Source organism: Phacochoerus africanus, chromosome 2 (assembly GCF_016906955.1).
Source record: "Phacochoerus africanus isolate WHEZ1 chromosome 2, ROS_Pafr_v1, whole genome shotgun sequence".
Taxonomy (NCBI): Eukaryota; Metazoa; Chordata; class Mammalia; order Artiodactyla; family Suidae; genus Phacochoerus; species Phacochoerus africanus.
Genome location: NC_062545.1, coordinates 28,495,464 through 28,518,201, shown reverse-complemented (window position 1 = coordinate 28,518,201; position 22,738 = coordinate 28,495,464). Strand labels below are relative to the sequence as shown.

At 38.6% G+C, this 22,738-nt stretch overlaps 1 protein-coding gene across 21 annotated transcripts in view; it reads right to left on the bottom strand.

Annotated features, from left to right (window-relative positions):
- AHI1 (Abelson helper integration site 1) overlaps nucleotides 1–10,559 on the bottom strand; it is a 190,875-nt gene extending 180,316 nt beyond the window's left edge. For all 21 annotated transcript variants that reach the window (XR_007133516.1, XR_007133517.1, XR_007133515.1 and 18 more), the window contains exons 1-4: nucleotides 10,305–10,559; nucleotides 9,865–9,927; nucleotides 4,691–4,758; nucleotides 3,069–3,193 (exon numbers count right to left, since the gene is read on the bottom strand). Coding sequence is in view for 18 of the 21 variants with exons in the window: in XM_047770131.1 (XP_047626087.1) it covers nucleotides 3,069–3,193; nucleotides 4,691–4,700 (135 nt within the window). In the remaining 3 variants the exon portion in view is untranslated. The remainder of the gene's footprint in view (nucleotides 1–3,068; nucleotides 3,194–4,690; nucleotides 4,759–9,864; nucleotides 9,928–10,304) is intronic.
- Between the last annotated feature and the right edge of the window lie 12,179 nt (nucleotides 10,560–22,738).

Sequence of the window (22,738 nt, the reverse complement as noted above, 5' to 3'; positions counted from 1 at the left end):
CTAGAAAACTTTCCTCTCCCATATCACTGATCTCACCACTACCTTCCTAAGAGCATTTAAATACCTGAATGCAATCAACATTTCATCACAAAACTCCTTTTTACAAAACTTCACAAACTTACTGAAAGAGTTGTCTATACTTAAACTACTTCTCTTTCTATGAGCATTATATTAAAAAGCTCTGCTCTCTACCCTGCTAATAATCTTTCAAATACTTACTTGGTAAGCAAAAACATCATCTTTTTGTTCCAATCTGAACCTCTTCTAAGTATTTCTCTATTTTATTAGTTGATGTTATTTTCTCTTGTAATTAGTTTTATTTTTCGTGCCTTTCGCTCACCTAGGGATTTAGGATCTTACTATCTATGGCATTTACTTATAGTATTTCTCCGCATGTTAACAATAGGGATGGAACTTACTAATAAGGTGGTTCTGAAGATCGATAACTATAAAACACTAAGATCCTGATTCTAGACTACATGTTCAGTAACATTAGTAATTAATATTATGTTATCAGCTATAAATAGTATTAACTCTGTGACTATAAGAAAAAATCATTTTTTGTGTGTATGTGAATTGGCTTTTAGTTGCATTTGCTTTTGACTAAAAAAAGTCTAAGAGCCCCTAATGGATAGTTGAAAAACAGTAAGATGAACCTGCCATCATTATGAATTTTCTTATTATGGTTTTTTCTTTGCTTAATTTTCTTATTTCAGCCTGCTTCCTTTTCCCTCTCAGCCCGTTCTGTACATGAGATTCCTTGTTCTTGTTCTGGAAAGGTCACACTCTTCAGACCTCACTAAAAGAGGATCTCTTGGGTGTGGTTAGGAGAGTGGATGCTGCAATCAAACTGTCAGAGTTTGACTCCTGGTTCTACCACTAAACATGTAACTCTGGGTAAATTATTCAACCTCTCTGTGATTTAGTGTCTCCATCTAGAAGTAGAAATAAACTTCGTAATTTGACTGTTTACATTAAAAATGAGTAGACAGGAGTTCCCGTCGTGGCGCAGTGGTTAAAGAATCCGACTAGGAACCATGAGGTTTTGGGTTCAATCCCTGGCCTCGCTCAGTGGGTTAAGGATCCGGCGTTGCCGTGAGCTGTGATGTAGGCTGCAGACGTGGCTCGGATCCCGCGTTGCTGTGGCTCTGGTGTAGGCCGGTGGCTACAGCTCAGATTCGACCCCTAGCCTGGGAACCTCCATATGCCGAGGGAGCAGCCCAAGAAATTGCAAAAAAAAAAAAAAAATGAGTAGACAGAAAATGTTTTAAAAAGTGCTGGAAAGATAGAGGGCACTATTTTCTAGTAAATAAAGGCAGGTACTCCTCTGCTAAAGTAAATCATTTCAGAAATATTGTATTTTCCTTTAAGTTTTCCAGGAAAAATCTGAGCTGAAAAACCTCTTGCTAAAAATATGTTTTAGAACACCTATCTCTGAACTAAGAGAGACCTCAAATGGCCTGGTGTGTGCCCAAAGAGGCTGAAGAGATCCTGTTTAATCATCTCCCTCTTGTGCATCCCCAACGTCCATAACTGGACCTTAGATAAATGGACAGATCTTCTGCCCATTTTCCAGTTATTCACTTAATTTAGCATTCACAGCCTAAACTGCATCTTATTCATGCTCACAAAGCCCAGGTGTGACATGAGGGAAAGCATGAGTTCTACTTTGACTGAGTCCATAAATACACCCCGCAGCTAACTGTTTCCAAGTTCTTTCTGCTTTTGCCCAAATAGACCACCTTACTCATGGGGCGGACACAAAGCAATATGCAATTTTCCATCTTCCATATGCCACTATGCCCTGCCATGCTGCACATTGTACACCAGAAGCAGCATATTGCGTTTTAGAGCAGCAGGGACTATGGGAGACCTCATCTGCCCCAGCCCGTCAGTAGTTCTTAATTAGCACGCAGGAGTACACTGGCGCACCATGAACCCTGCACACGTGTGCAGCTAGATTCTGGCCATTGTTAATAATTTTTTTTTTTGCCTCACTTGAGACTATAACTGCTACACTGATAGCTGCCAGATAGAGTATTAAAATGAACAGGTCTCATGACAAAACACAGACTAGGGTAAAATTTGCTGCATGTAAAACATAGGATGCATATAACTCATAAAACTCCAGCCAAAGAAATGTATGTATTCTCTGCATCAATTACCTGAATATTCATGAACCAACTAGTAGAATACGCATGAAGTTATTTATCTGTGTGTGCGAGAGTATGAGTGTGTGTGTGTGTAGGTGTGTGTACATGGAGATTATGGTCACAGGAGTAAAAGGTGCAATGGAAAGGAATAGGTTTGCAGAGTGAATAGTGCATTAACTGGGAGGATACCATTACAGATGCTGTAACACCCCGGGAATTGAACTGTAGTTAACTGCTGATTTGTTTAGCATTGCTTCGGGTTCTGTATTTTCAATTCCTTCAAGTGTGCTGCCAAAAATTCTATCCTTTGAAAGTGTACCTCAAATACAAAAAAATAATTATTTCCTTAAGGTTCCATTGACTTCTTCTCCTAGTTCTGCTGGATAGAATCAGATGAAGAAGTCTAAATAAAGATAAGCCATTGACTATCTGAAGTAAGATATTACTTCCTAAGGTCTTCGCAATTCTGGGTTAAAAATCTTGATTGTCTTCAAAAATGTGTAATATGGCACTTTTGCAAGTTTCTGTTATTCCCCAGTCACCCTCACCAGTTTGTCTGTTATTCTTGAGGACAGTACTCAAGAACCTGATATCCAAGTGTAAAGCTAATTCTAAATTTTTAAATTTTCTTTTCAGTAGCACCCACAGCACATGGAAGTTCCTGTGCCAGGGATCAAATCTGAGCTGGAGCTACAATCTACACCACAACTGCAGCAACACCAGATCCTTAGCCCACTGCACCACAGCAGGAACTCCCATGTGTAAAGCTAATTCTAATTCAAGCTTTATTTTATCGTGTTATTTACCATGACACAGATATACATTTTTTAATTTCCAAGCTCTACAGAGTTTTCATATGAAGGTATAATTTTATGCGGATATACAAGTTGCATTACCAAAGGATCAATTACTCACTGAGATTTTTTCTCCAGATTTGCCAATTTTTTTCTTCAGTTTTTTTCTTTCACATATTAGATCATTGTGGGCCTTAAGCAACTCCTCAACACGAACTTTGGTCTCCACTGTGGCTTCACTTTCAACTACAAATGACAATGACTCATGTCATTTTCTCAATAATTCTATTATCACACATATTAACGTTTAAAAAAAAAAAGTCTTCTAAATACCTGCTTGAGCTCTCCACTGACACTAAAACAAGTGACTAGTCCTTCTTTCTTAAAAAAAAAAAAAACATTTTCTTTTGGCTTTGGTGACACCACACTCAACTTGTATCCCTCTTACCTTTTGGGCTCCTCCCTCTAAAAGTTGCTTTGCCAAGTTAACTTTTTACTTATAACACACAGTAGCATCTACCACTGTTAGTTATGTGGCCTTAAACAAATCACTTCACATCTCTAAAATTCATTTTGTATTTGTCTAGCCAGACATCCCTTTTTCTGGATCTTCTGCCAGAACAAGCATTTCCCATATGACACTGCTTCTAATCTGGTGCAAAATTCCTCTAACACCCCCTACTCGGCTGGTGTTAAGATACCTGCTTATTTTATTTTTTTAATTTTTTTTTTCTTTTTACAGCCATACCTGTAGCATATGGAAGTTCCTGGGCTAGGGGTTGAATCAGAGCTGCAACTGTGGCCTACACTACAGCCACAGCAACACCAGACCTGAACTATATCTGCGACCTATGCTGCACCCTGCAGAAATGCCAGATTCTTAACCCACTAAGCAAGGCCAGGGATCAAACCTGCATCCTCATGGATACTAGTCAGGCTCATAACCCGTTGAGCTGCAATGGGAACTCCAAGATGCCTGTTTAAATGTTGCCTCTAAAGTGGAATATTTCCTGCAGGCCTCATCTAAATTTCCCCCTTTCTGTCTTGGCAGACTGTTCTTTTCCTTCATAGCACTTAACCCAATTTGAAATTGTATAATTATTCGTATATCTATATAAATAAATATACTGTGTCTCTCTCATTATACTAGGTAGTTCATAACTACATCCTTAGCCACTATCATTGGGTCTAGCACAGAGTTAAGTACTCAATTAACAAATTTCAAATAAACAAATGCTGAATGAATGGGTGCCCCGGAGCAGGTACTGGCAAACTCCTAGTTATAGGCCAGTCACCAGATCTAATAGTTTTAATGAAACACAGAAATGCCCATTCTGTTAAGAATTATTATGGCTGCTTTTTGTGCTTCAATGGCAGAGTTGAGTAGTTAGTTGTAACAGAGATGAAACCTAAAATATTTCCTAGCTTTCCCTTTAGGAAGAAGTTCACCAAAGCCTACTCTAGAGTAAAACTCCCATTTTGATAATAAAAATAAAAACCATTTGTAGTTATTAATATTTGTCTTGCCCAGTTGAGTCCCAAATTGCCATTCATTGAATACACACTAACCTTAATCATCAACATTACATGGAAAACTGATACCAAACTTTTAAATATCTCTAAATGTAATATTTGGTTGATGACATCTACTTTATTCCTTAACTGGTTAAAGAATCTCTTAAAGTAATTCGACCTTTAAATAAATAGTGTGTACTGCATATATAAATTTCATAGAAGTCTTACCTGTGGGCATATCTCAGCTTTATGAAGAACATTGAGTTATAGGGTAAAGTATTGACTCAAACAGGATCCTATCAAAACAAAGAGGATTAATGTGTAATATGGAATTTCCAAATAAAAATTATAAAATATTCTGCATGCAAGATTGTAACTATCCACTACTTCGTCAGGTTTATACCAATAAAACTAAGTTCTCTTATCCCAGTCTTATGCAAATGACTTAAATCCATCTGAATCAGTTTAGAGTCTCAAAGTATAACAAACTAGATCATAATTGAGCAAAAATTTACATATTTGAAACAAATTTTAAATTTTTTTTGAAAGGAAGAAACATCTAACAGTATATGAATACACCTTTTAAAATGTCCTAAGTAAAAAATGTACATTTCGATTTACATTTGAGAAACCACACTCCATCTAAGGACTGACTTTCCCAAGAGCATACACTATTACACTAGGAAAGTATGCTTCTGGGTGGCACATTCACAGATAATGAATTGGAATATTTCTGTACTGGCCACTGAAACTGCTGCAATAATAGAGAAGGTTAAGCACAAGCATTCATTCCATCTTCTCAAATAAATATCTGGGTGTGTATCACTGTGTATCAAAACCATGGATAAACTCAGTATATACATTCCTAAATTTCCAGTTGTTTTAAAAAGATGGGGGTGTGTTATGCAAAATAAACATTAATTCTTGCATTTGAATACAATATGCATGCACTTTTAAGACTGTTAAAAAAATTTGATTTGGCTCATAAACTAATAGTTAAGATTCCAGATCCCTGAGGATCCACATTCATGATGCTTTTTATCAGGGGTACTTTGGACAGAAAAGTCAAAGAAGAAATACGAAAAAGCTCGTTTACAGTGTTCTGTCAATTTTCTACTGTACAGTAAGGTGACCCAGTCACACATACATGTGTACATTCTTTTTTCTCATATTATCATGCTCCATCATATGTGACCAGATATAGTTCCCAGTGCTATATGGCAGGTATAATGGAAAAAATAAAAATCATTATAAAATTTAAAAAAAGAAATACATAAAAGAAAGAATGATTATACAAATACACTAATTATGAGGTAACTCGTGGACTAACTATCCAGTACACAGACAAAATAGACATCATTAAATCCACTAGTAAAACCTCCTAACTTTTATTGCCAGGAATCAATATTAACTCTTTCTAAAATATAACGATATAATAATAAACCTGTTCATCTTTCCAATCTACGCCAAATTTTTAGAAATGAGAGAGGCTGCAAAGACAACTGCATTAGTAATTGAAACCTGACAGCACATAAGTAGGAAAAATATAAAGCAAATAAGGATTTAATATTTATAGTATTCTACAGTCATTCAATATATAGGAAAACAGCTGAACTATATTATGACTATGAGTAGTCAAGAAAAGGTTTACTTATATTCTTTTGTTTTCTCTTCCCTTGAGAAGAAGATTTATGATATTTTAGACAGATTACATAAAAACTACTGAAGAGATAGGACAAAGAGTCAAGGATGATTCTCATGTTTTTTCAAACTGGACTAATTATATCAGTAGCATCATTAATCGGAATGCAATGCAGTATAGCACAAGCATAGTGGAGTAATTTAAAGCTCAAGTCCTAGAAGTTCCCATTGTGGCTCAGCAGGTTAAGAACCTGATATAGTCTTGGTGAGGTTATGGGTTAGATCCCTGGCCTCACTCAGTGGGTTAAGGATCTGCTGTTGCCACAAGCTGCAGTGTAGGTCATAGATGTGATGTGAATCCAGTGTTGCTGTGGGACAGGCCAGCAGCTGCAGCTCCAATTTGACCCCTAGCCTGGGAACTTCCATATGCCGCAGGTGCATCAGTAAAAAGGAAAACAAACAAACAAACAAATAAATAAAAACACAAATCCTAGAATTAGTCCCACACAGTTAACTTGTATGACCATAGGCAATTTGTTTCCTCATCTGTAAAATCAGTCTAACAGTGACTTTCAAAGGTTAAACCAGTGCCTTAGAATAGGCATCGATAAACATTAGCTACAATTATAGTAGATATTTCTTAAGGGGACAATCAGTGAGCTTAGTGCGGCATGTTGAGCTGGGTATCTGACAGATACTAAGCAGCCATAAGCAGTGGTTCCATTGTCAGATTCCTGGATTCAAATCTCTACCTATCAGTAAATTAATCTCTGTGGACCTCAATTTCCTAATCTTTCAGAACAGAATAATAATAGGAAATCACTTACAGGGTTTCTCTAAAGGTTACATAAGAATATGCAAGTAAAACACAGTACAATGCCTAGAGCATGGCCAGCTCTTCAAAAAATGATAGCTATTATCATTGTATATATACGGTGTGTGTATGCAGATTTTATATATATATAAAATGTGTATGCAGATTACATATATATATATACATATATATATATGTTTATGTTTGGCAGGCAATAGCGTACAGTAATCCAGCAAGGAGACAGAGGCTGAAGATTTGGTCATCATTTTATTTGTAATGGCTGCAAGAAAAAAAAGTGCCAAAGAACTCTGGGAGCCCACAAGATAAAGTAAAAAGACATCAGAGAGATAGGGGGAAAACTAGGAGAAATAACAAAGGAAAAAGAGTTTCAAGAAAGATGTGTAGTAAGAGTTGCTACAAGTTTTGAAGTGTCCACTGGGCCTGCAGTCAAGAAGTCACATGGGCAAAGCTATTTGTGGAGGGACAGAAACCTGGCAGCCAAAGGTGGAAGAAGGACTAGAAGGTAAGAATGAAGGTGTAGATAATTCTTTTCATAATTAATTCTGCTTCCAACTATCTGCCCCACTCCCAAAGGTGGTGACATAGTGCAGTAGCTTTGAGGTACAGAAAGACTGGAAGAATTTTGCTGTTTAGGACTGTTTCCATGCCTCTATCACTCTACTTTTAAAAAAATAAATCACTCTTTACACTGTAACAAGAAGAATTTTATAAAACACAAATGTGATGGAATTATTCCTTTGTTTAGAACTCTTCGCTAGCTCCCAATCAATCACCCACTGGAAAAAATGAGCTCCTTACCACTGCAGTCCAAGGCTCCTAATGAAATGACCCCCCCTGCCTTTCTCTACCCGCCTTCTCCAGGCACACTTCCCCTTGTGAGCTCTCGGCCACGGTAACCAGCTGCTGGTCCTCAAATGTGCCAAACTCTAACCTGCTTTGTACCATTACGAACACACCTCTCTCTTCTGAAAAATGCCCTCCCTTTCTTGTCTAACAAATGCCAAACTATCCTTTGACACTAAATGCAAATAGTATTGAGAAAGGCTCAGATTTGGGACCTGGGGCTCTTTACTGCAATGCCAGCACCTGGACAAACTTCTAGCAACAGAATCCAAAGAAACCACACCCAACTAAAAAGAAATGCATGCATGCCCAGTTGGGACAAAGGATGACTAGGATACAAAAACGCCCAAATCTCACTACTGCTTCTGAGGTGCCTGGAATGAAAGTAGAGGACAGGCATGATCCCTGCACTAAGCACCACCAAGGAGGTGGGCAGACCACTGAAGCCACTCCTCCGGCTCCACCTACCAATCAGACTCCACCCTCACTCCATTTATGGAATCAGTACCGGCCCCTCCCCTCAGAGAGCAAACAAGGGTCTCTGTTTCTGCTTTTCACTCCCTTCTGCTACAACATAGATCCCAATAAAGCCCCGTGCCTCAGTTTCCAGTCTGGCCTCTTAACAATTTCTACCGATTAAAGAACCCAAGGACCCAGGTGGGTATAGGCGCCTTCTCTCCGGAGCTCTCTAACTTTGAGGGCTTAGAGACAGTTTCTATAAATAAACAAGATTCTAAACATGGTGTAAAAAACTTTTGAATTTGAATTTCCTTAAAATATATATTTTTAAAAAGTTCCCAGAGTCCTCATAACAAGCAATCTTCTTCCTGAAAGCCCAGGAGGTAACAGCAATCATTAAATACGTCTCCTCTGTGTTCCCACTGCCTTGATTTACAAACCTCTTTCTACCTCAGCGCTGAATTTGCACCCTGGCAAAACGCTGTGACCCCCACCAAACTGCTGACTTGTGGAGGGCTACGTGGGTGCGCTCTTCATCTAAATATTCTCATTTTAAAAGGGGAGGGGTGCAGTAATAATGGTTCTGGGATCAAAATGACTCTGCCTTAAGTTCTTGTTTTGACACTTAACTGATTCACCAAGGCTTATTTTTTTTGCTTTGTTTTTTGCCTGGTAAATTAAAGTGGCACCTACTTCACTGTAAGGAGGAAAGGGAAATACTGAAAAGCAACGTGATCGGCACAATGACCCGCATATTACTTTATGTCCATTATTACAGTATTCAAAATAAACAATTATGTGATATACAAAATACATTAAGTAAATTATGTATATATTATTTAGTACTCTAATGTACAATCCAATTAGTAAACATTAATATTGTTTAATAAACATAGCAAATACAGAAATAATCATCTCTAAATGTTAATGTGTACTACAGCAAATACATTACAGAATAACATGTAACATCATCAGCAAAAATTGATTTAACTTAAAATGACATTCATGAACCTCAAATATGTCCTTATATTTAAAAGCTTCTCCCTCACAAACCCTTTTACAGGACCTGCTAAGAGATAGCAAGTAGGAAAATTAACTGAATTGCATTTCATCTCATTTTATTTTTTCTCTTAATACCTGATTATCAGCCGATAACTGACTAAAGAGCAAGCGAAGAAAAAGCAGAGGCTTGGATAATTCACTCCTTAACCGAATTTTATAGCAGAGTAATAATAAAACAAACAAAACCTCGTATATATAATTCAATTAATAAATCAAGATGGTCTCCATAAACATCTGATTATAAATACGATTTAAAAAAATTAGTGGTATTTGAATTTCCTTCAAATACATTTTTTTTTTAATTTCTCAATCCTCTTAACAAGCAATCTTCTTCCTGAACATCCAAGCAGTTAACAGCAATCGTAAACGCAACAGGTGAAAAAACTGTTTAGTATCTTTTTCTCAAGAGAAGGAAGAGTCGTATACTCTGCTCAGTAAATGTTTTTCACAGTAATGCTGAAATGCAGCACAGCAATTCGGTAGGACTGCTAAATAGCATACATTTTCTTCTATTTGTATACATATGAAACGACCCTATTGATATACGTAACACATCGATCACCTTTTCTCAGATGTAATTAAGAAGGCATTTCACAGGTTCAAGATTCAGCACCAGGTTGGCACCCTAAAAGGAAATAAACGTACTTAGTGCGCATCTGATTTAAACGTTGTTAAACCAGAATCTGGAATCGGTAAGGCAAAGGATTGCATTCACTCTTTCAGCATTCCAGGCTCAACTCTCCACAGAAGAGAAGCCCAGGAAACGGAGCAGAAAAGTACGCAGAGATAACTCAAAAACCACATCCCTATACTACGCGGTCCTGGGACCATCAGACTGCAGTGGCGCAGCACGGCCCCCGCTCCGCCTCCCCGGCCCGCCGCCCCCGCGCCCTCGGACCCCAGCAGCCCTCCATGCCCGCTCCGCTGCCGTAGGAGAGCGCTAGAGCAGGCCGAGCTCTCGGGCCCGGGCTCCGGCCACCAGGAGGCCTGCAGGATACTCACGGAGAAAAGGGCGCAGAGCAGCCAACTGCCGGTCCCGCCGAAGCCAACCCCGGGATCGGAAAAAGAGCCCAGGCGGGGCGGGCGGGTAGTGAGGCGGCCGCGCAGCCGCCCCAGCCGCCAGCCACCCGGGCTCTGAGAACCCGCTGGGTACCGCAGTGCGGGCAGCTAGCCACCCTCTGACGTCAGCCCCTGCCTACGCCGCCGTCCCCATGGCAACCGAAGCGGCCAGTGCTCGCTGCCTGGACCGCGGCCCTGCCTGGTGCCCCCCCCGCAGCCACGCCGCGCCACGCCCCCCGGCGGCCCCGCCCCCGCGCCGCCTACGCTGGGCCTGGAGGTGCAGCAGTGCGGCTTCTACGGCGGCGGCGCGCGCGCTCGCTCGCGGGCCCTCAGACTGCCGCCAGGCACGCGCTTAGCGGCCGCGCGCTGAACTCCTGACGCCCGCGCGGGGAGCGCGAAGCCTCGGCCCTCCTAAGAGAAAGGGTCCATTCCCCTTGGAGGGGAAAGGGACCCTAGGAATGTGCAGGTTCCCCGCAGAGCCTGCTCTCATCCCCACTGTCACCCCCGAAGAAGCACTCTGCGCCTCAGAAAGTAGCCGGCGTTGAGCAAAACAGGAAGGTTTTCTGTCTTGGAACCCGCCAAGGCTGAGACGTGAACGAGGCAAAGAAACACACTCGGCCCCTCCCACCCCATCGCGCCCACACGGTGAAACCTCCTTTCAAGCGTGGAGAAGGCAGAGTTGTACTGCGGACCAAATCTTAAGGAAAATAATTATCCAGAGTTCGTCTGGTGCGGAGGTATCTCCCTATGTGTTTAAAGTAGAACTGCAACCTTAAAAAAAGTCATCTTTTGCTGCTCTCAGTGCCCCCTCCCACGTCTAGTTTTTGCCACAGGCGCCATCTTTAGATCTGAGTCACCAGGGATGGAAAAATACTAGGCAAGTCACTCTTCCTCCCGGACTCTTGAATTTTCTGCAGTTGTAGTCACACTCTTAAAACCTGTTGCTTCGTTTCTACTGTAAGAATATTGTGCATATTTCTTTGGAGGCCAGCTTTTCTATTCCCATCGGCATCACCACACCCTACAAAGCATATCTCATTTGTTTCTCTAGATCCTGTGATAAGTCTGAGAAATACTACCAATCCAATGGAGCCCCACCTTTCCACCTAAAATTGAATCCTCTTGCAGGATTTCTATCTTGCTTTTTTTTCCTCCCAGTGTTCTACTTAAAAACCTGTAGAACATCCTAAAAACCTCTAAACATTAAATCATGTCCATTCTACCTTTTTAACACCTCCGCCCAGGGTATAGTCTATCTTAACTCCCACAGCTTCAGGCCAGGTTTTAGCACTTATTGTGAGATGGCCTCTTTACCAGTCACTCAACTCTAGTTTTGATCCCTGAATGCCATTCTGTGCACTGTTATCAGGATGGCCTCACTGAAAATGTAGATCTGATAATGTCACTTTCCTAAAAAATCTTCAAAGATGATCTGTATGAGAAAGTCAAGTTACTTTGCTTAGGGTACAAGACATTCCATCTCCCTGACTAGTTTCATCTCTTACTGCCTCATTTCACTTTTATGCCTCAGCAATTTTGAATTATGTGTATCATGCAAAACAATCCATACCCTATGATGCCCAGGCCTTCCACATATTGTCCCCTCTTCCTGAAAAATCTTTCCTTGTAAACTCCTACTCCTCGATAGCTCAGCTGAAATGTTGTCCATTCTTTGAATCTTAACTAGGTTGAATAATTCTGCCGAAGTTTCCCACTATATATCCTATTTTTCTATGGACACTGATTCTACAAGCTATATTTTAGTTTTTTGTATCATATCTTAATTTTTACTAGCTCCAATATCTACCACAGTACTTATCAACTAATTGGTACTTTAAAAACATTTGTTGAATAAGTAGCAGATGATATGTATTCAGCTCCTTCTAGGATCGTTGCATTGTGGATATTTTATGTATTCTTCATCTTTCCTCACAAATGTGATGAGAGTACTCACTTTACAAAGAGAGATTGTAATTCTGGCTGCTCATTCTTCATCAGGGACTTTTAATAACACACTGCCCAGTCTATCAGAATGGCTGAGATGTACATTTATTATCATCTCTTGCCCCGACCTTACAATAGCTTGCAGAGGTGTGCTGGTGGGGTGGTGTTCAGGGAATGTTTCCTAGCAGAAATGACATTTAAGTAAAGACCCAAACAAGGTGTAGAGCTGTTCAGGTTGGGAAGGGTTTCTAGGTAGAAAAAGATGGAGTATAGTCCTCACTAAAGAAAACTTGGCATAATCTAAGAACTGAAATAAATTCAGAATGGCTTACTGGAATGTCAAGAATAGGAGTAGGGGCTTTCGGAGGAAGTAAGGCAAGAGAGGTAAGCAAATTATGAAGAGAGCCAGACAGTATGTTTTGAGGTCAATGAGGAACCAACCATTGAAGGGTTTTAACCACGGAGGAAAATGGTCAGCTTTTAATTTCAGGAAGATAACTCTGGCTGTAGCACAAAAAAAGTGAATGGAAAGAAAGCAAACCTAGAACTGGGAACATCAGTTAAGATGCTGTTGTAGCATCTTAAGGGTTGGTGGTGGTGTGCGCAAGGCTAGGAGCCATCCGAATGGACAGAAGCGTATCAGTTCAAGAGATTTTTAGGAGGTAAAACCTGTTAGGACTTAGTGATTGATTGGATGGAGGAGTGAGTGATAGGAGAGAATAAAAAATGATGACCAGTTTCTGCCCTTGCCAGGTGAAGAGGTGGCAAGCCTGTCAGGGCCATAATGATCACATGAAAGGAGAATGAGTAAATAAGTATATTGAGGCTAATGAGAGCCAAGTTTCTCCCTAACAGAGAAGGGAGTTAAAAATAGGAAAAAGGAGGAATTCCAGAATGACTTTTGTGGTGATATTGGATTGGAATTGGTTATGTCAGTGTGAACTGACAATTTTCAATATATATGTAAACACATGCAGAAAAAAACATAGATAAAAGTATTTTTGTATGTATGTATGTGTGTGTCTGTCTCTCTATCTATCTATCTTTCCCCCATCTCTCTGTTAAAAAGATCTAGGCGCAATGATACCCTAGAAGCAATGAGCACATAGTGGTTTCTGAACACTATCTCCACTAAATGGAACTAGAGACCCTGGGAGAAATGACTTATTAAGAGAAAGGAGCATGGCAAGTATAACACGAGCCTAGAAAACCTTTTTGTACCAGAAATAAAATAAGTTCTCACAGAATAATGGAACAAATCAAGGAGACAGAGAAGTCAGCTTGAAGGGGCCCCCATTAGCCACATCTGGGTCAATCTATCACCACTGTATTAAAGTTAAATTATGATCCACTGAATAAAATAAGCATATCTGGGTCCATACTGACATAAATACATGCTTCTTTAAAAAATGGGGATAAAGAAAAGCTCTTTCTTATGTTAGATTCCCTGCTAATAAATGTAGAAAGAATGATATAGGTAGAAACATCACCACTTGGCAGCCATTACGGTAGAAACTGATTCAGGCATGAATTGTCAGTGTGTGCTAAAGCTAGAAAGTGAGAGGTGAGAGTTTTAAGAGGAGCTGAATATATAGTAAGAGACCCTTGGAACACACTTTTTTGATATTCCTACCCCAAATGCATAACCTGAATCTAATCACGAAGAACGATGACCACCCAAATTGAGGGACATTCTGCAAAATTACGGACCTGTACTCTAAAAGTGTCAACGTTGTGAAAGACAAAGGAATGACTAAAGAACATTTTCACTTTGTTAGCAGACTGAAGAGAAATGCAACTAAATGGAGCATGACTCTGAATTGGTTATTTTTGCTACAAAGGATAATACTAGGTCCATTGGCAAATTTTAAATGGGGTCTGTGGACTAGATGGTAGTATGATAACAATGTCAATTTCCTGATTTTGATGACATTATAGGAGATTTAGATACCTTCGTTTCTAAAAAATACATACCAGTGTGTTTTAAAGGTAATGAAACTTCATTTCTACAGCTTATTCAAATAAAAAAGTATATATAAATAAGTAAATAAAAATATAAATACTACATACACAGAGAGAGAATAGTGAAGCAAATGCAATATATCAACAATCAGAGAACTTGGGCAGAGGTAAAGTTCTTTATTTTTGCAATTTTTCTGTGAGTTTAAAAGCATTTTAAAATTATAGATCATATTTTAAATATACTGAGGTTTCTGGTTTGGGTGGAGAATGGCTAATTAACAATGGAAAGGCAGGAAGAGCAGGTATGGAGGAAAAGATTTGGTTTCAGTGGGATTTGGTTTCAGTGGTTTCAGGCAGTTGTATATATAGTTAACATATTTGTGAGTCCCATTCAAATTGGAGAAAGTAGATGTGCTGCTTTCACTCTCAGTAACCAAGAGTGCAAGACTGCAGTCATTCTGCTAGATCTGGTAGAGGCAAGCAATTAAGAGTAGTAATGGTAGTAATGATAATAAAATTGGCCAATCATTCATGAAAATAGATTTAAGGTATTTAAAACATTAAATTAAAACAGTGAATTTATTGAATAAAATATATATATATGGTTGATATACAAAATATTTATCCCCAGTACAGGGTGTGCATTGAACCAATCAGAACAGATGTTGTGAGGACCACACAGTACCACAAAGAACCACAGACTGAGGGCTTTAAACCACAGAAATTTATTTTCTCACAGTTCCCGTGGCTAGAAGTCCAAGATCAAGGTGTCAGTAAGGTTCATTTCTTCTGAGTCCTCTCTCCTTGGTTTGCAGGTGACTGCCTTCTCCCGGAGTCTTCTTTCTGGACCTGTGTGTGTCATAATCTCCTCTTCTTAGAAAGGTATCAGTCATATCGGATTAGTGCCCCCCAGTGACCTAATTTTAATTTAATTCCCTCTAAAGACCCTATCTCCCAAAATAGTCACATTCTGGGATTCTAGGGGGTAGAAGTTCAACATATGAATTTTGGGGGAACCCTAACACTGCTGGAGTAGGATTCTGGAGGTGTAAAAGAATGCAACAATTGGACCTTGTTTAGATTCTCATTCACAACCAACTGTGTAAAGACATGTCCTAGGCAACTAGATTTTTCAGTATGGGCTCTGTATTATGCAATATTAATAAATGTTTTCCCTAATACATGAAAAATGGTATTGTATTATGTAAGAATATGACCCTTTTAAGTCTGAGTAGAATAACAAGATATCTGAGGTTTACTTTTAAAACATTCCAGAAAAAAAAATAGGTGGGGGCAAAGATGACACACATATATCTAAGTTTTGATGGTTGTTGAAGCTGGCTGATAGGTACTGGGTATTTTATTATACGTTTTCTTGGTGTGTTTGGAAATTTTCATTGTAAACAGAAAAAGCAAAAGTAGGAAAACTTATATTACAGAAGTTTAAAAGACATAGAACCAAAGAAAAAGGAAAAAATAATCAGCACCACTCCCAAAGAGAATCTCAATTAGCTCTTTGGGCAATTTTTTTTCAGTCTGTTTTCCATGCATAGTCTAATTTTGGTCATATTATATGTAAGATGTTTATTTCTGCTTTCTTGAAGTCACATTTGTTATACTTTCATTTCCATGTGATTATATATGCTATATAAGCTTCATTAAAATTCTAAGTTTGTTAGTAATGTGCTTATAGCAAAAATTCGAACAATCTTCCTAATGTTTATAATGTAGAAACTGAAAGTCTGCCATATAATCACTGCGATAGTATTTTAGACATTCTTCTAGACTCTTTTTCATATATATACTAAATATACTCAATTATAAAGACTGCTTCATACTATAGATTTTGTCCTGCCACACTGTTTTTGTGTTTATCATGTATTATTATGCCAGAAGAATTTTTGTGTTAGTAGTATTCATCTATCTCATTTATTTTAATGGATTCATATGGTATAATTTTTATTTCAGATTTCTTAATCAATTATATTAAAAATGCCAAATATGTGAGGTTTTTTTTTTTGCCATTTCTCAGTCTGCTCCCATGGCATATGGAGGTTCCCAGGCTAGGGGTCTAATCGGAGCTGTAGCCATTGGCCTACGCCAGAGCCACAGCAATGCCAGATCCAAGCCGCTTCTGTGAGCTACACCACAGCTCACGGCAACGCCGGATCCTTAACCCACTGAGCAAGGCCAGGGATCGAACCTGCAACCTCATGGTTCCTAGTCGGATTCGTTAACCACTGTGCCACAACGGGAACTCCGAGTTTTTTTTTAAATTAAGAGAACTTTCATATAAATATTTTACATTATTATTAGGCTATTGTTCAGTATTTTATATAATTCTAGTGTTGTTTTTAATGTAGTAACTCCTTTCCTTTATTTTCCGACTGATGTTTGTGCATCTTCCTTTTCCTCATAGGTGTCCTTTGCTAGTTTTTGTTTATCTCCTTTTACCTCTCAATATTGGAACATCCCAGAGCTAACTGCTTGGACTTCTATATTTATACTTACTCACTTGGTGATTTTTTTTTATTGTATTGTTTTTATTGGGTTTTGGAACCTGGCTTACAATGGCTTCTTAAAGTACAGCAGCTCTCCCTCTTTTTCTGTTATCTGGGACCCATGTCCAAGTTCTTTTTATTTTTTTTTAAGTTTTCCTGAAGTATAGTTAATTTACAAGGTTGTGATTATTTCTGCTATACTCAGAGTGACCAGTCATATATATACACATATCCATTCTCTCTCAGATTCTTTTCCCACATAGATTATTGCAGCATACCAAGTAGAGTTCTCTGAGCTATACACCAGGGCCCCATTGCCTAATCATTCAATATACCTTAGTATGCATATGCCAACCCCAAGCCCCCAGTCCATCCCTCCCATTCCGCTACCTGTCCCCTTTGGTAACCATAAGTTTTTCAAAGTCGGTGAGTCTGTTTCTGTTCTGCAAATAAGATCACTTGTATCTTTTTTTTTTAGATTCCATATCTAATCTAGAGATCTGATATCCTATGATGTTTGTCTTTCACTGTCTAACTTACTTAGTATGATGGTTTCTAGGTTCACCCATGTTGCTGCAAATGGCATTATTTAATTCTTTTTTTATGGCCGAGTAATATTCCATCATATATATTTACCACATCTGTTGCAAGACATGTTTCCTTGAAAACTCCATCTTGTCCTTCTTTACTTTATCCCATCTTCTTGTTTTACTTTATCCCATCTTCCTGCTTTGAAAAACAGTCACAGTGCTGGTAAATGACTTAAGTTTAAGAGCAAAGACCTAAAGGCATAAGTGACTTAAGCTTAAGAACTGTTATGTGCCTAGAGGTCAGAGTAAGAGCTTAAGCCATTACCACCTAAGTGGCTTTCTAAATAGTAAAAGAACTTATATAATAGTAAACAAACCCTGTATCATCCACCCATAGCCACTCCTCACTTGATCTCAGAATAAAAGCTTGAGGCAGGGCGCTCTTGGTCCCTGAGACCTTGAGTCCCCCAGCTCTTGGTCCCTGAGACCTTGAGTTCCCCTGGCTCCCACCTCTACTTAAGATAAATGTCTCTGTGTCTTGTTTTATGTTAACTATTTTTCCTTAAGTTCCACAGCACCCATTCTTCAGCCCCATCCTGCTGAGCTGGCCCCGGCACACATCTTCTTTATCCATTCCTCTGTTGATGGACATTAAGGTTGTTTCCATGTCTTGGCTATTGTTAATGGTGCTGCCATGAACATGGGGTGCATGTATCTTTTCAAATTATGGTTTTCTCTGGACAGAGGCCCAGGAGTGGGATTGCTGGATCATATGGAAGTTCTATTTTTAGTTTGTTGAGGAACCACCATACTGTTTTTCGTAAGGGTTGTACCAATGTACATTCCCACCATTTCTTCCATTCTGTAGAGTTACATGGTGATGTGGATTACTCCAAAGGTATCTCCCCAGCCCATTCTTCTCTCCTGTACTTCAGGCTCATTTATCCAAATTCATTCTACATATCTCCATTTAGATGTCTAGTAGCATGTCACAGTTATCTTTTTTTGACACTGAACTACTAATCTTCTGCTTCCTCAGACAAACCCCACTTGAAGCTTTCTCCATCTCACATAATGGCAAGTCCATTTTTTTCCCCAGTTACTCAACACCAAACACCTGGGAGTAATCTGACCATTCTTATTTTCTTATAACCCACATGCAACCTATCTAATTAGTGTAGATTTAAACTCAAATCCCCTGTAAGAGAGGTTATATTTATAATTCAGAGGGGAGATTTTTTTCTCTACCCAAATTTTAGCCTCCTTATCTCCCTTTGCTAGTGCAGTCTTTTGAAGTTTCCAGTTTTATGCGAAGATCTTCATTCTCAAACTGAACAAGACCTCAATTCTTACGTCTTAAGAGGCCATTATGTTCTCTGACTACTTTCAGGGTATCAGTAAATGTCTTGAGGGTAAGAATGTCTCCAGTTCCTGCTTACCACACTTGTTTCAGTTCTCTCTTCTCTTTGGGCTCTTGAGAATTTTATTTGCTTTTTAGTGAGCCCAACAATGCAATTTAGTTAGCACTTCTAGCTAATTTTCAGAATTTTTTCCCCCAGAATATCTCTTCAACATACTGTGAAAAAAGAATTTCTTCTCTCTCAACTCTTAATACACATTGCAGGGAATTTTATGAGTTAATAGTAATTACCTTGTAATAGTTATTACCATTCATATCTAGCAGATGACATTAAAATAATTGAGCTTCCTTATAAACTTTGCAGGGTGACATGAACCTGTAGATATGGATTAGGTCGGAATTCACTGAGCTTTCCACAGTGTATAAAGCAATTTATAGGTTTGTTGTCCACCTAAGAATACCATTTTATTAGGAAAATGTTTTGGTCTGGGTCTCAGAGGGCCCCCATGAAAAATAAACTGCTGCAGAGACTAAGAAAAGAATAATAATAATAAAAAAAACCAAACCCCTCAGAGTACACTCAATCTAGGTCTTTATAGCAGCAAGCACTAGATGGCAGCAAATCAATGTGTATCATTACCTGTGCCTAAAAGATCCCAGTTTAAAGATGTTTATACCAACCACTTAATTTACTGATGTTTAATCTACTAGTAGTTTGAATTTATAAGAACTGATGAGATTCATTTAACACTTGGACTGAAAATATAGTTCTAGGTTAATATAGTAGAGAATGATACCTATACCACCAGAGTCTGTTTAGCAAGAGTCCAGAGCCCTTTCCTGTCATTAAAGATCACTCTGCAGATAGCTTATTTATCCTTCCTCTACGATGAGAGGCCTTCTGTTTGGACAAAAGGTACATTTTGGACATTCATTCCTCTTCCTGAGTTGTAAGGCCTTTTGTGGTTGCTAATGCTTAAATTTTCATCTTATTTTTCAAATGGTGTTTATTTACTAGATTAAAAAAACTAGCTTCATCTCTCTTATGAAGCATGACAAAGGGGCTTCCCAAGCCCTGCTGTGGCTAATTACCACGCCTCCTTCTCTGAGGGCCTCAGGTCAGTGAGAAGGGACTTTCCTTGTTTTCACATGTAAGATTATCTTGGTATAATTAGAATGTAAAATTAAAACTGCATAATTTCTGTGTGTAATTTAGTTTCCTGACCCTATTTTTTTTTTTTTTTTTGTCTCTTTTCCTAAGGTAATTTATAATCTTATGCGGAGGGGAGCAAAATTTGCCATCCTCACATGTCTCTTTGGCATGGAGATTAATTCAAGCTGAAAACAATCCAGGCCCAAGAGACTCAGGAAGAACCTTTGACTTTCCTTCTAACTGCCTGAAAGAATTTAGATGGAGGGCCAGGGCTACCTGCAAAGAGTATGGGCTAGCTGTGGTGGGGGAGACTCAGGCAGGATCTATGGATCAGAGTCCACTCTGTGTCCCACATATATCAAACATTTACATTTCTGCCTCCATGTCAGTTGCCGCTACCCCCAACATCCTCTTTTGGCTTAAGCTGAAGATGGTATTTAAGTGAGGGCTTTGGCTATTTTGGTAAGTTACTCAGGTCTCCTGGTCTCTCCCATGTATTTGATTTTATCCTCTTAATCTGTCTCATGTCAATTTAATTCTTGGACCAGCCAGCAGAACCATCGAAGGGTATAGGAAAATTTCCTCCTTCCCAACATATGTCCTTTAAAATGTTTATAACATTGTTAAAGTGTTAGTAGTACAGAAAGACTCATAAAGGAAAATGACAAATCTCTGGTTCACCACTTCTTTCCCGAAATGCTGCCACCTGAGAGTAAACCACTTTAAACATTTTCTGTTTTTGTTTCTTCCAGCGATTACCTCTCTCTTATAACTATTTCTTAATTCACCAGTTTTAAATATTGCCTTAATCTACTAAGAGAGACAATATATTCCTTAACCATCTCTTCCCAGTAAGTCATATAAGGAGGCAGTAGAGTATAAAAGATAAGAGCACACTATGGAATCCCATTCCGCCATTTACCAGCTGTGTGACCTTAGGCAAGTTACTCAATTTCTGTGAACCTTTCTCCTCATCTGTAAATGGGGAAAATAATAGTCTGTTCCTCAGAATAACTATTATAAGAATAAATGGATCAATACATCTGAAGCATGAATAGTATAGTTACTATTACTATATTTAATTCCTTTTTAATTCTTTGTAAGCTTAAATAATATACACATTCCTTTATTTTTGATCAACTTTGAATCATATCTCTTGTCACACATCTTTTAAGATGAAGATATTGCCACCCTTATATTTCTTTTCACTCTCCCCCCTTTCCACACCTCAATCTCACCTCCCATATTTTTCATCTTTTAACTGGATGTTCTATTTTCTGGGAGTTTTTTCAACTTTATTATGTAATCATCTATTGAAAGATTTACTTTAGCAACCTGATCTCTAGTGTTTATTTTTATGAGATTTTAAAGATTCAGAAACTTATTGACTATGTGAAGTCAAGGACTGATCAGGGAATAAAAATTATCACACCAGTAGTTTCAATTGAGAAAAAAATTGTGAACTAAGTAAATTATCAATTAAAGATGTATTCATTACTAAAAGGAGTAAAAGGTATACAGAGGTAGACAGCTCCCAAGGTTGAGGGAAAAATGAATAAGGAAGGAACCTGGAACCTCCAAAGACTGAGGCAAAAAATCATATCAAAAAAATTATACACAATGACCAGGTTGGGTTCATCCCAGGTTCACAAGGATGGTTCAACATACGCAAATCAATCAGCATCATACACCACATCACAAAAAAAAGTCAAAAATCATATGATCATCTCAATAGACGCAGAAAAAGCATTTGACAAAGTCCAACATCCATTCATGATCAAGACCCTCGCCAAACTGGGTATAGAGGGAACATTCCTGAACATAATCAAAGCCATTTATGATAAACCCACAGCAAATATAATCCTCAATGGGGAAAAACTGAAATCCTTCTCACTCAAATCTGGAACAAGACAGGGATGCCCACTCTCACCACTGCTCTTCAACATAGTTTTGGAAGTCCTAGCCACAGCAATTAGACAAACAAAAGAAATAAAAGGCATCCATATAGGAAGAGAAGAGATAAAACTGTCACTGTATGCAGATGACATGATACTATACATAGAAAACTCTAAGGACTCAACCCCAAAACTCCTTGAACTGACTCATAAATTCAGCAAAGTAGCAGGATATAAGATTAACATTCAGAAGTCAGTTGCATTTCTGTATACCAGCAATGAAATCTTAGAAAAGGAATACAAAAATATAATACCTTTTAAAATTGCACCTCACAAAATCAAATACCTCGGAATACACCTGACCAAGGAGGTAAAGGACCTATATGCCGAGAACTATAAAACTTTAATCAAAGAAATCAAAGAAGATGGAAAGAAATGGAAAGATATTCCATGTTCCTGGATGGGGAAAATCAATATTGTAAAAATGGCCAAAGCATTTTTACTACCCAAAGCAATCTACAGATTCAATGCAATCCCTATCAAATTAGCCATGACATTTTTCACAGAACTACAACAAACAATCCAAACATTTATATGGAACAACAAAAGACCCAGAATTGCCAAAGCAATCCTGAGGAACAAAAACCAAGCAGGAGGCATAACTCTCCCAGACTTCAAGAAATACTACAAAGCCACAGTCATCAAAACAGTGTGGTACTGGTATCAAAACAGACAGACCGACCAATGGAACAGAATAGAGAATCCGGAAATAAACCCTGACACCTATGGTCAATTAATCTTTGACAAGGGAGGCAAGAACATCAAATGGGAAAAAGAAAGTCTATTCAGCAAGCATTGCTGGGAAACCTGGACAGCTGCATGCAAAGCAATGACACTAGAACACACCCTCACACCATGCACAAAAATAAACTCCAAATGGCTGAAAGACTTAAATATACGACAGGACACCATCAAACTCCTAGAAGAAAACATAGGCAAAACACTCTCTGACATCAACATCATGAATATTTT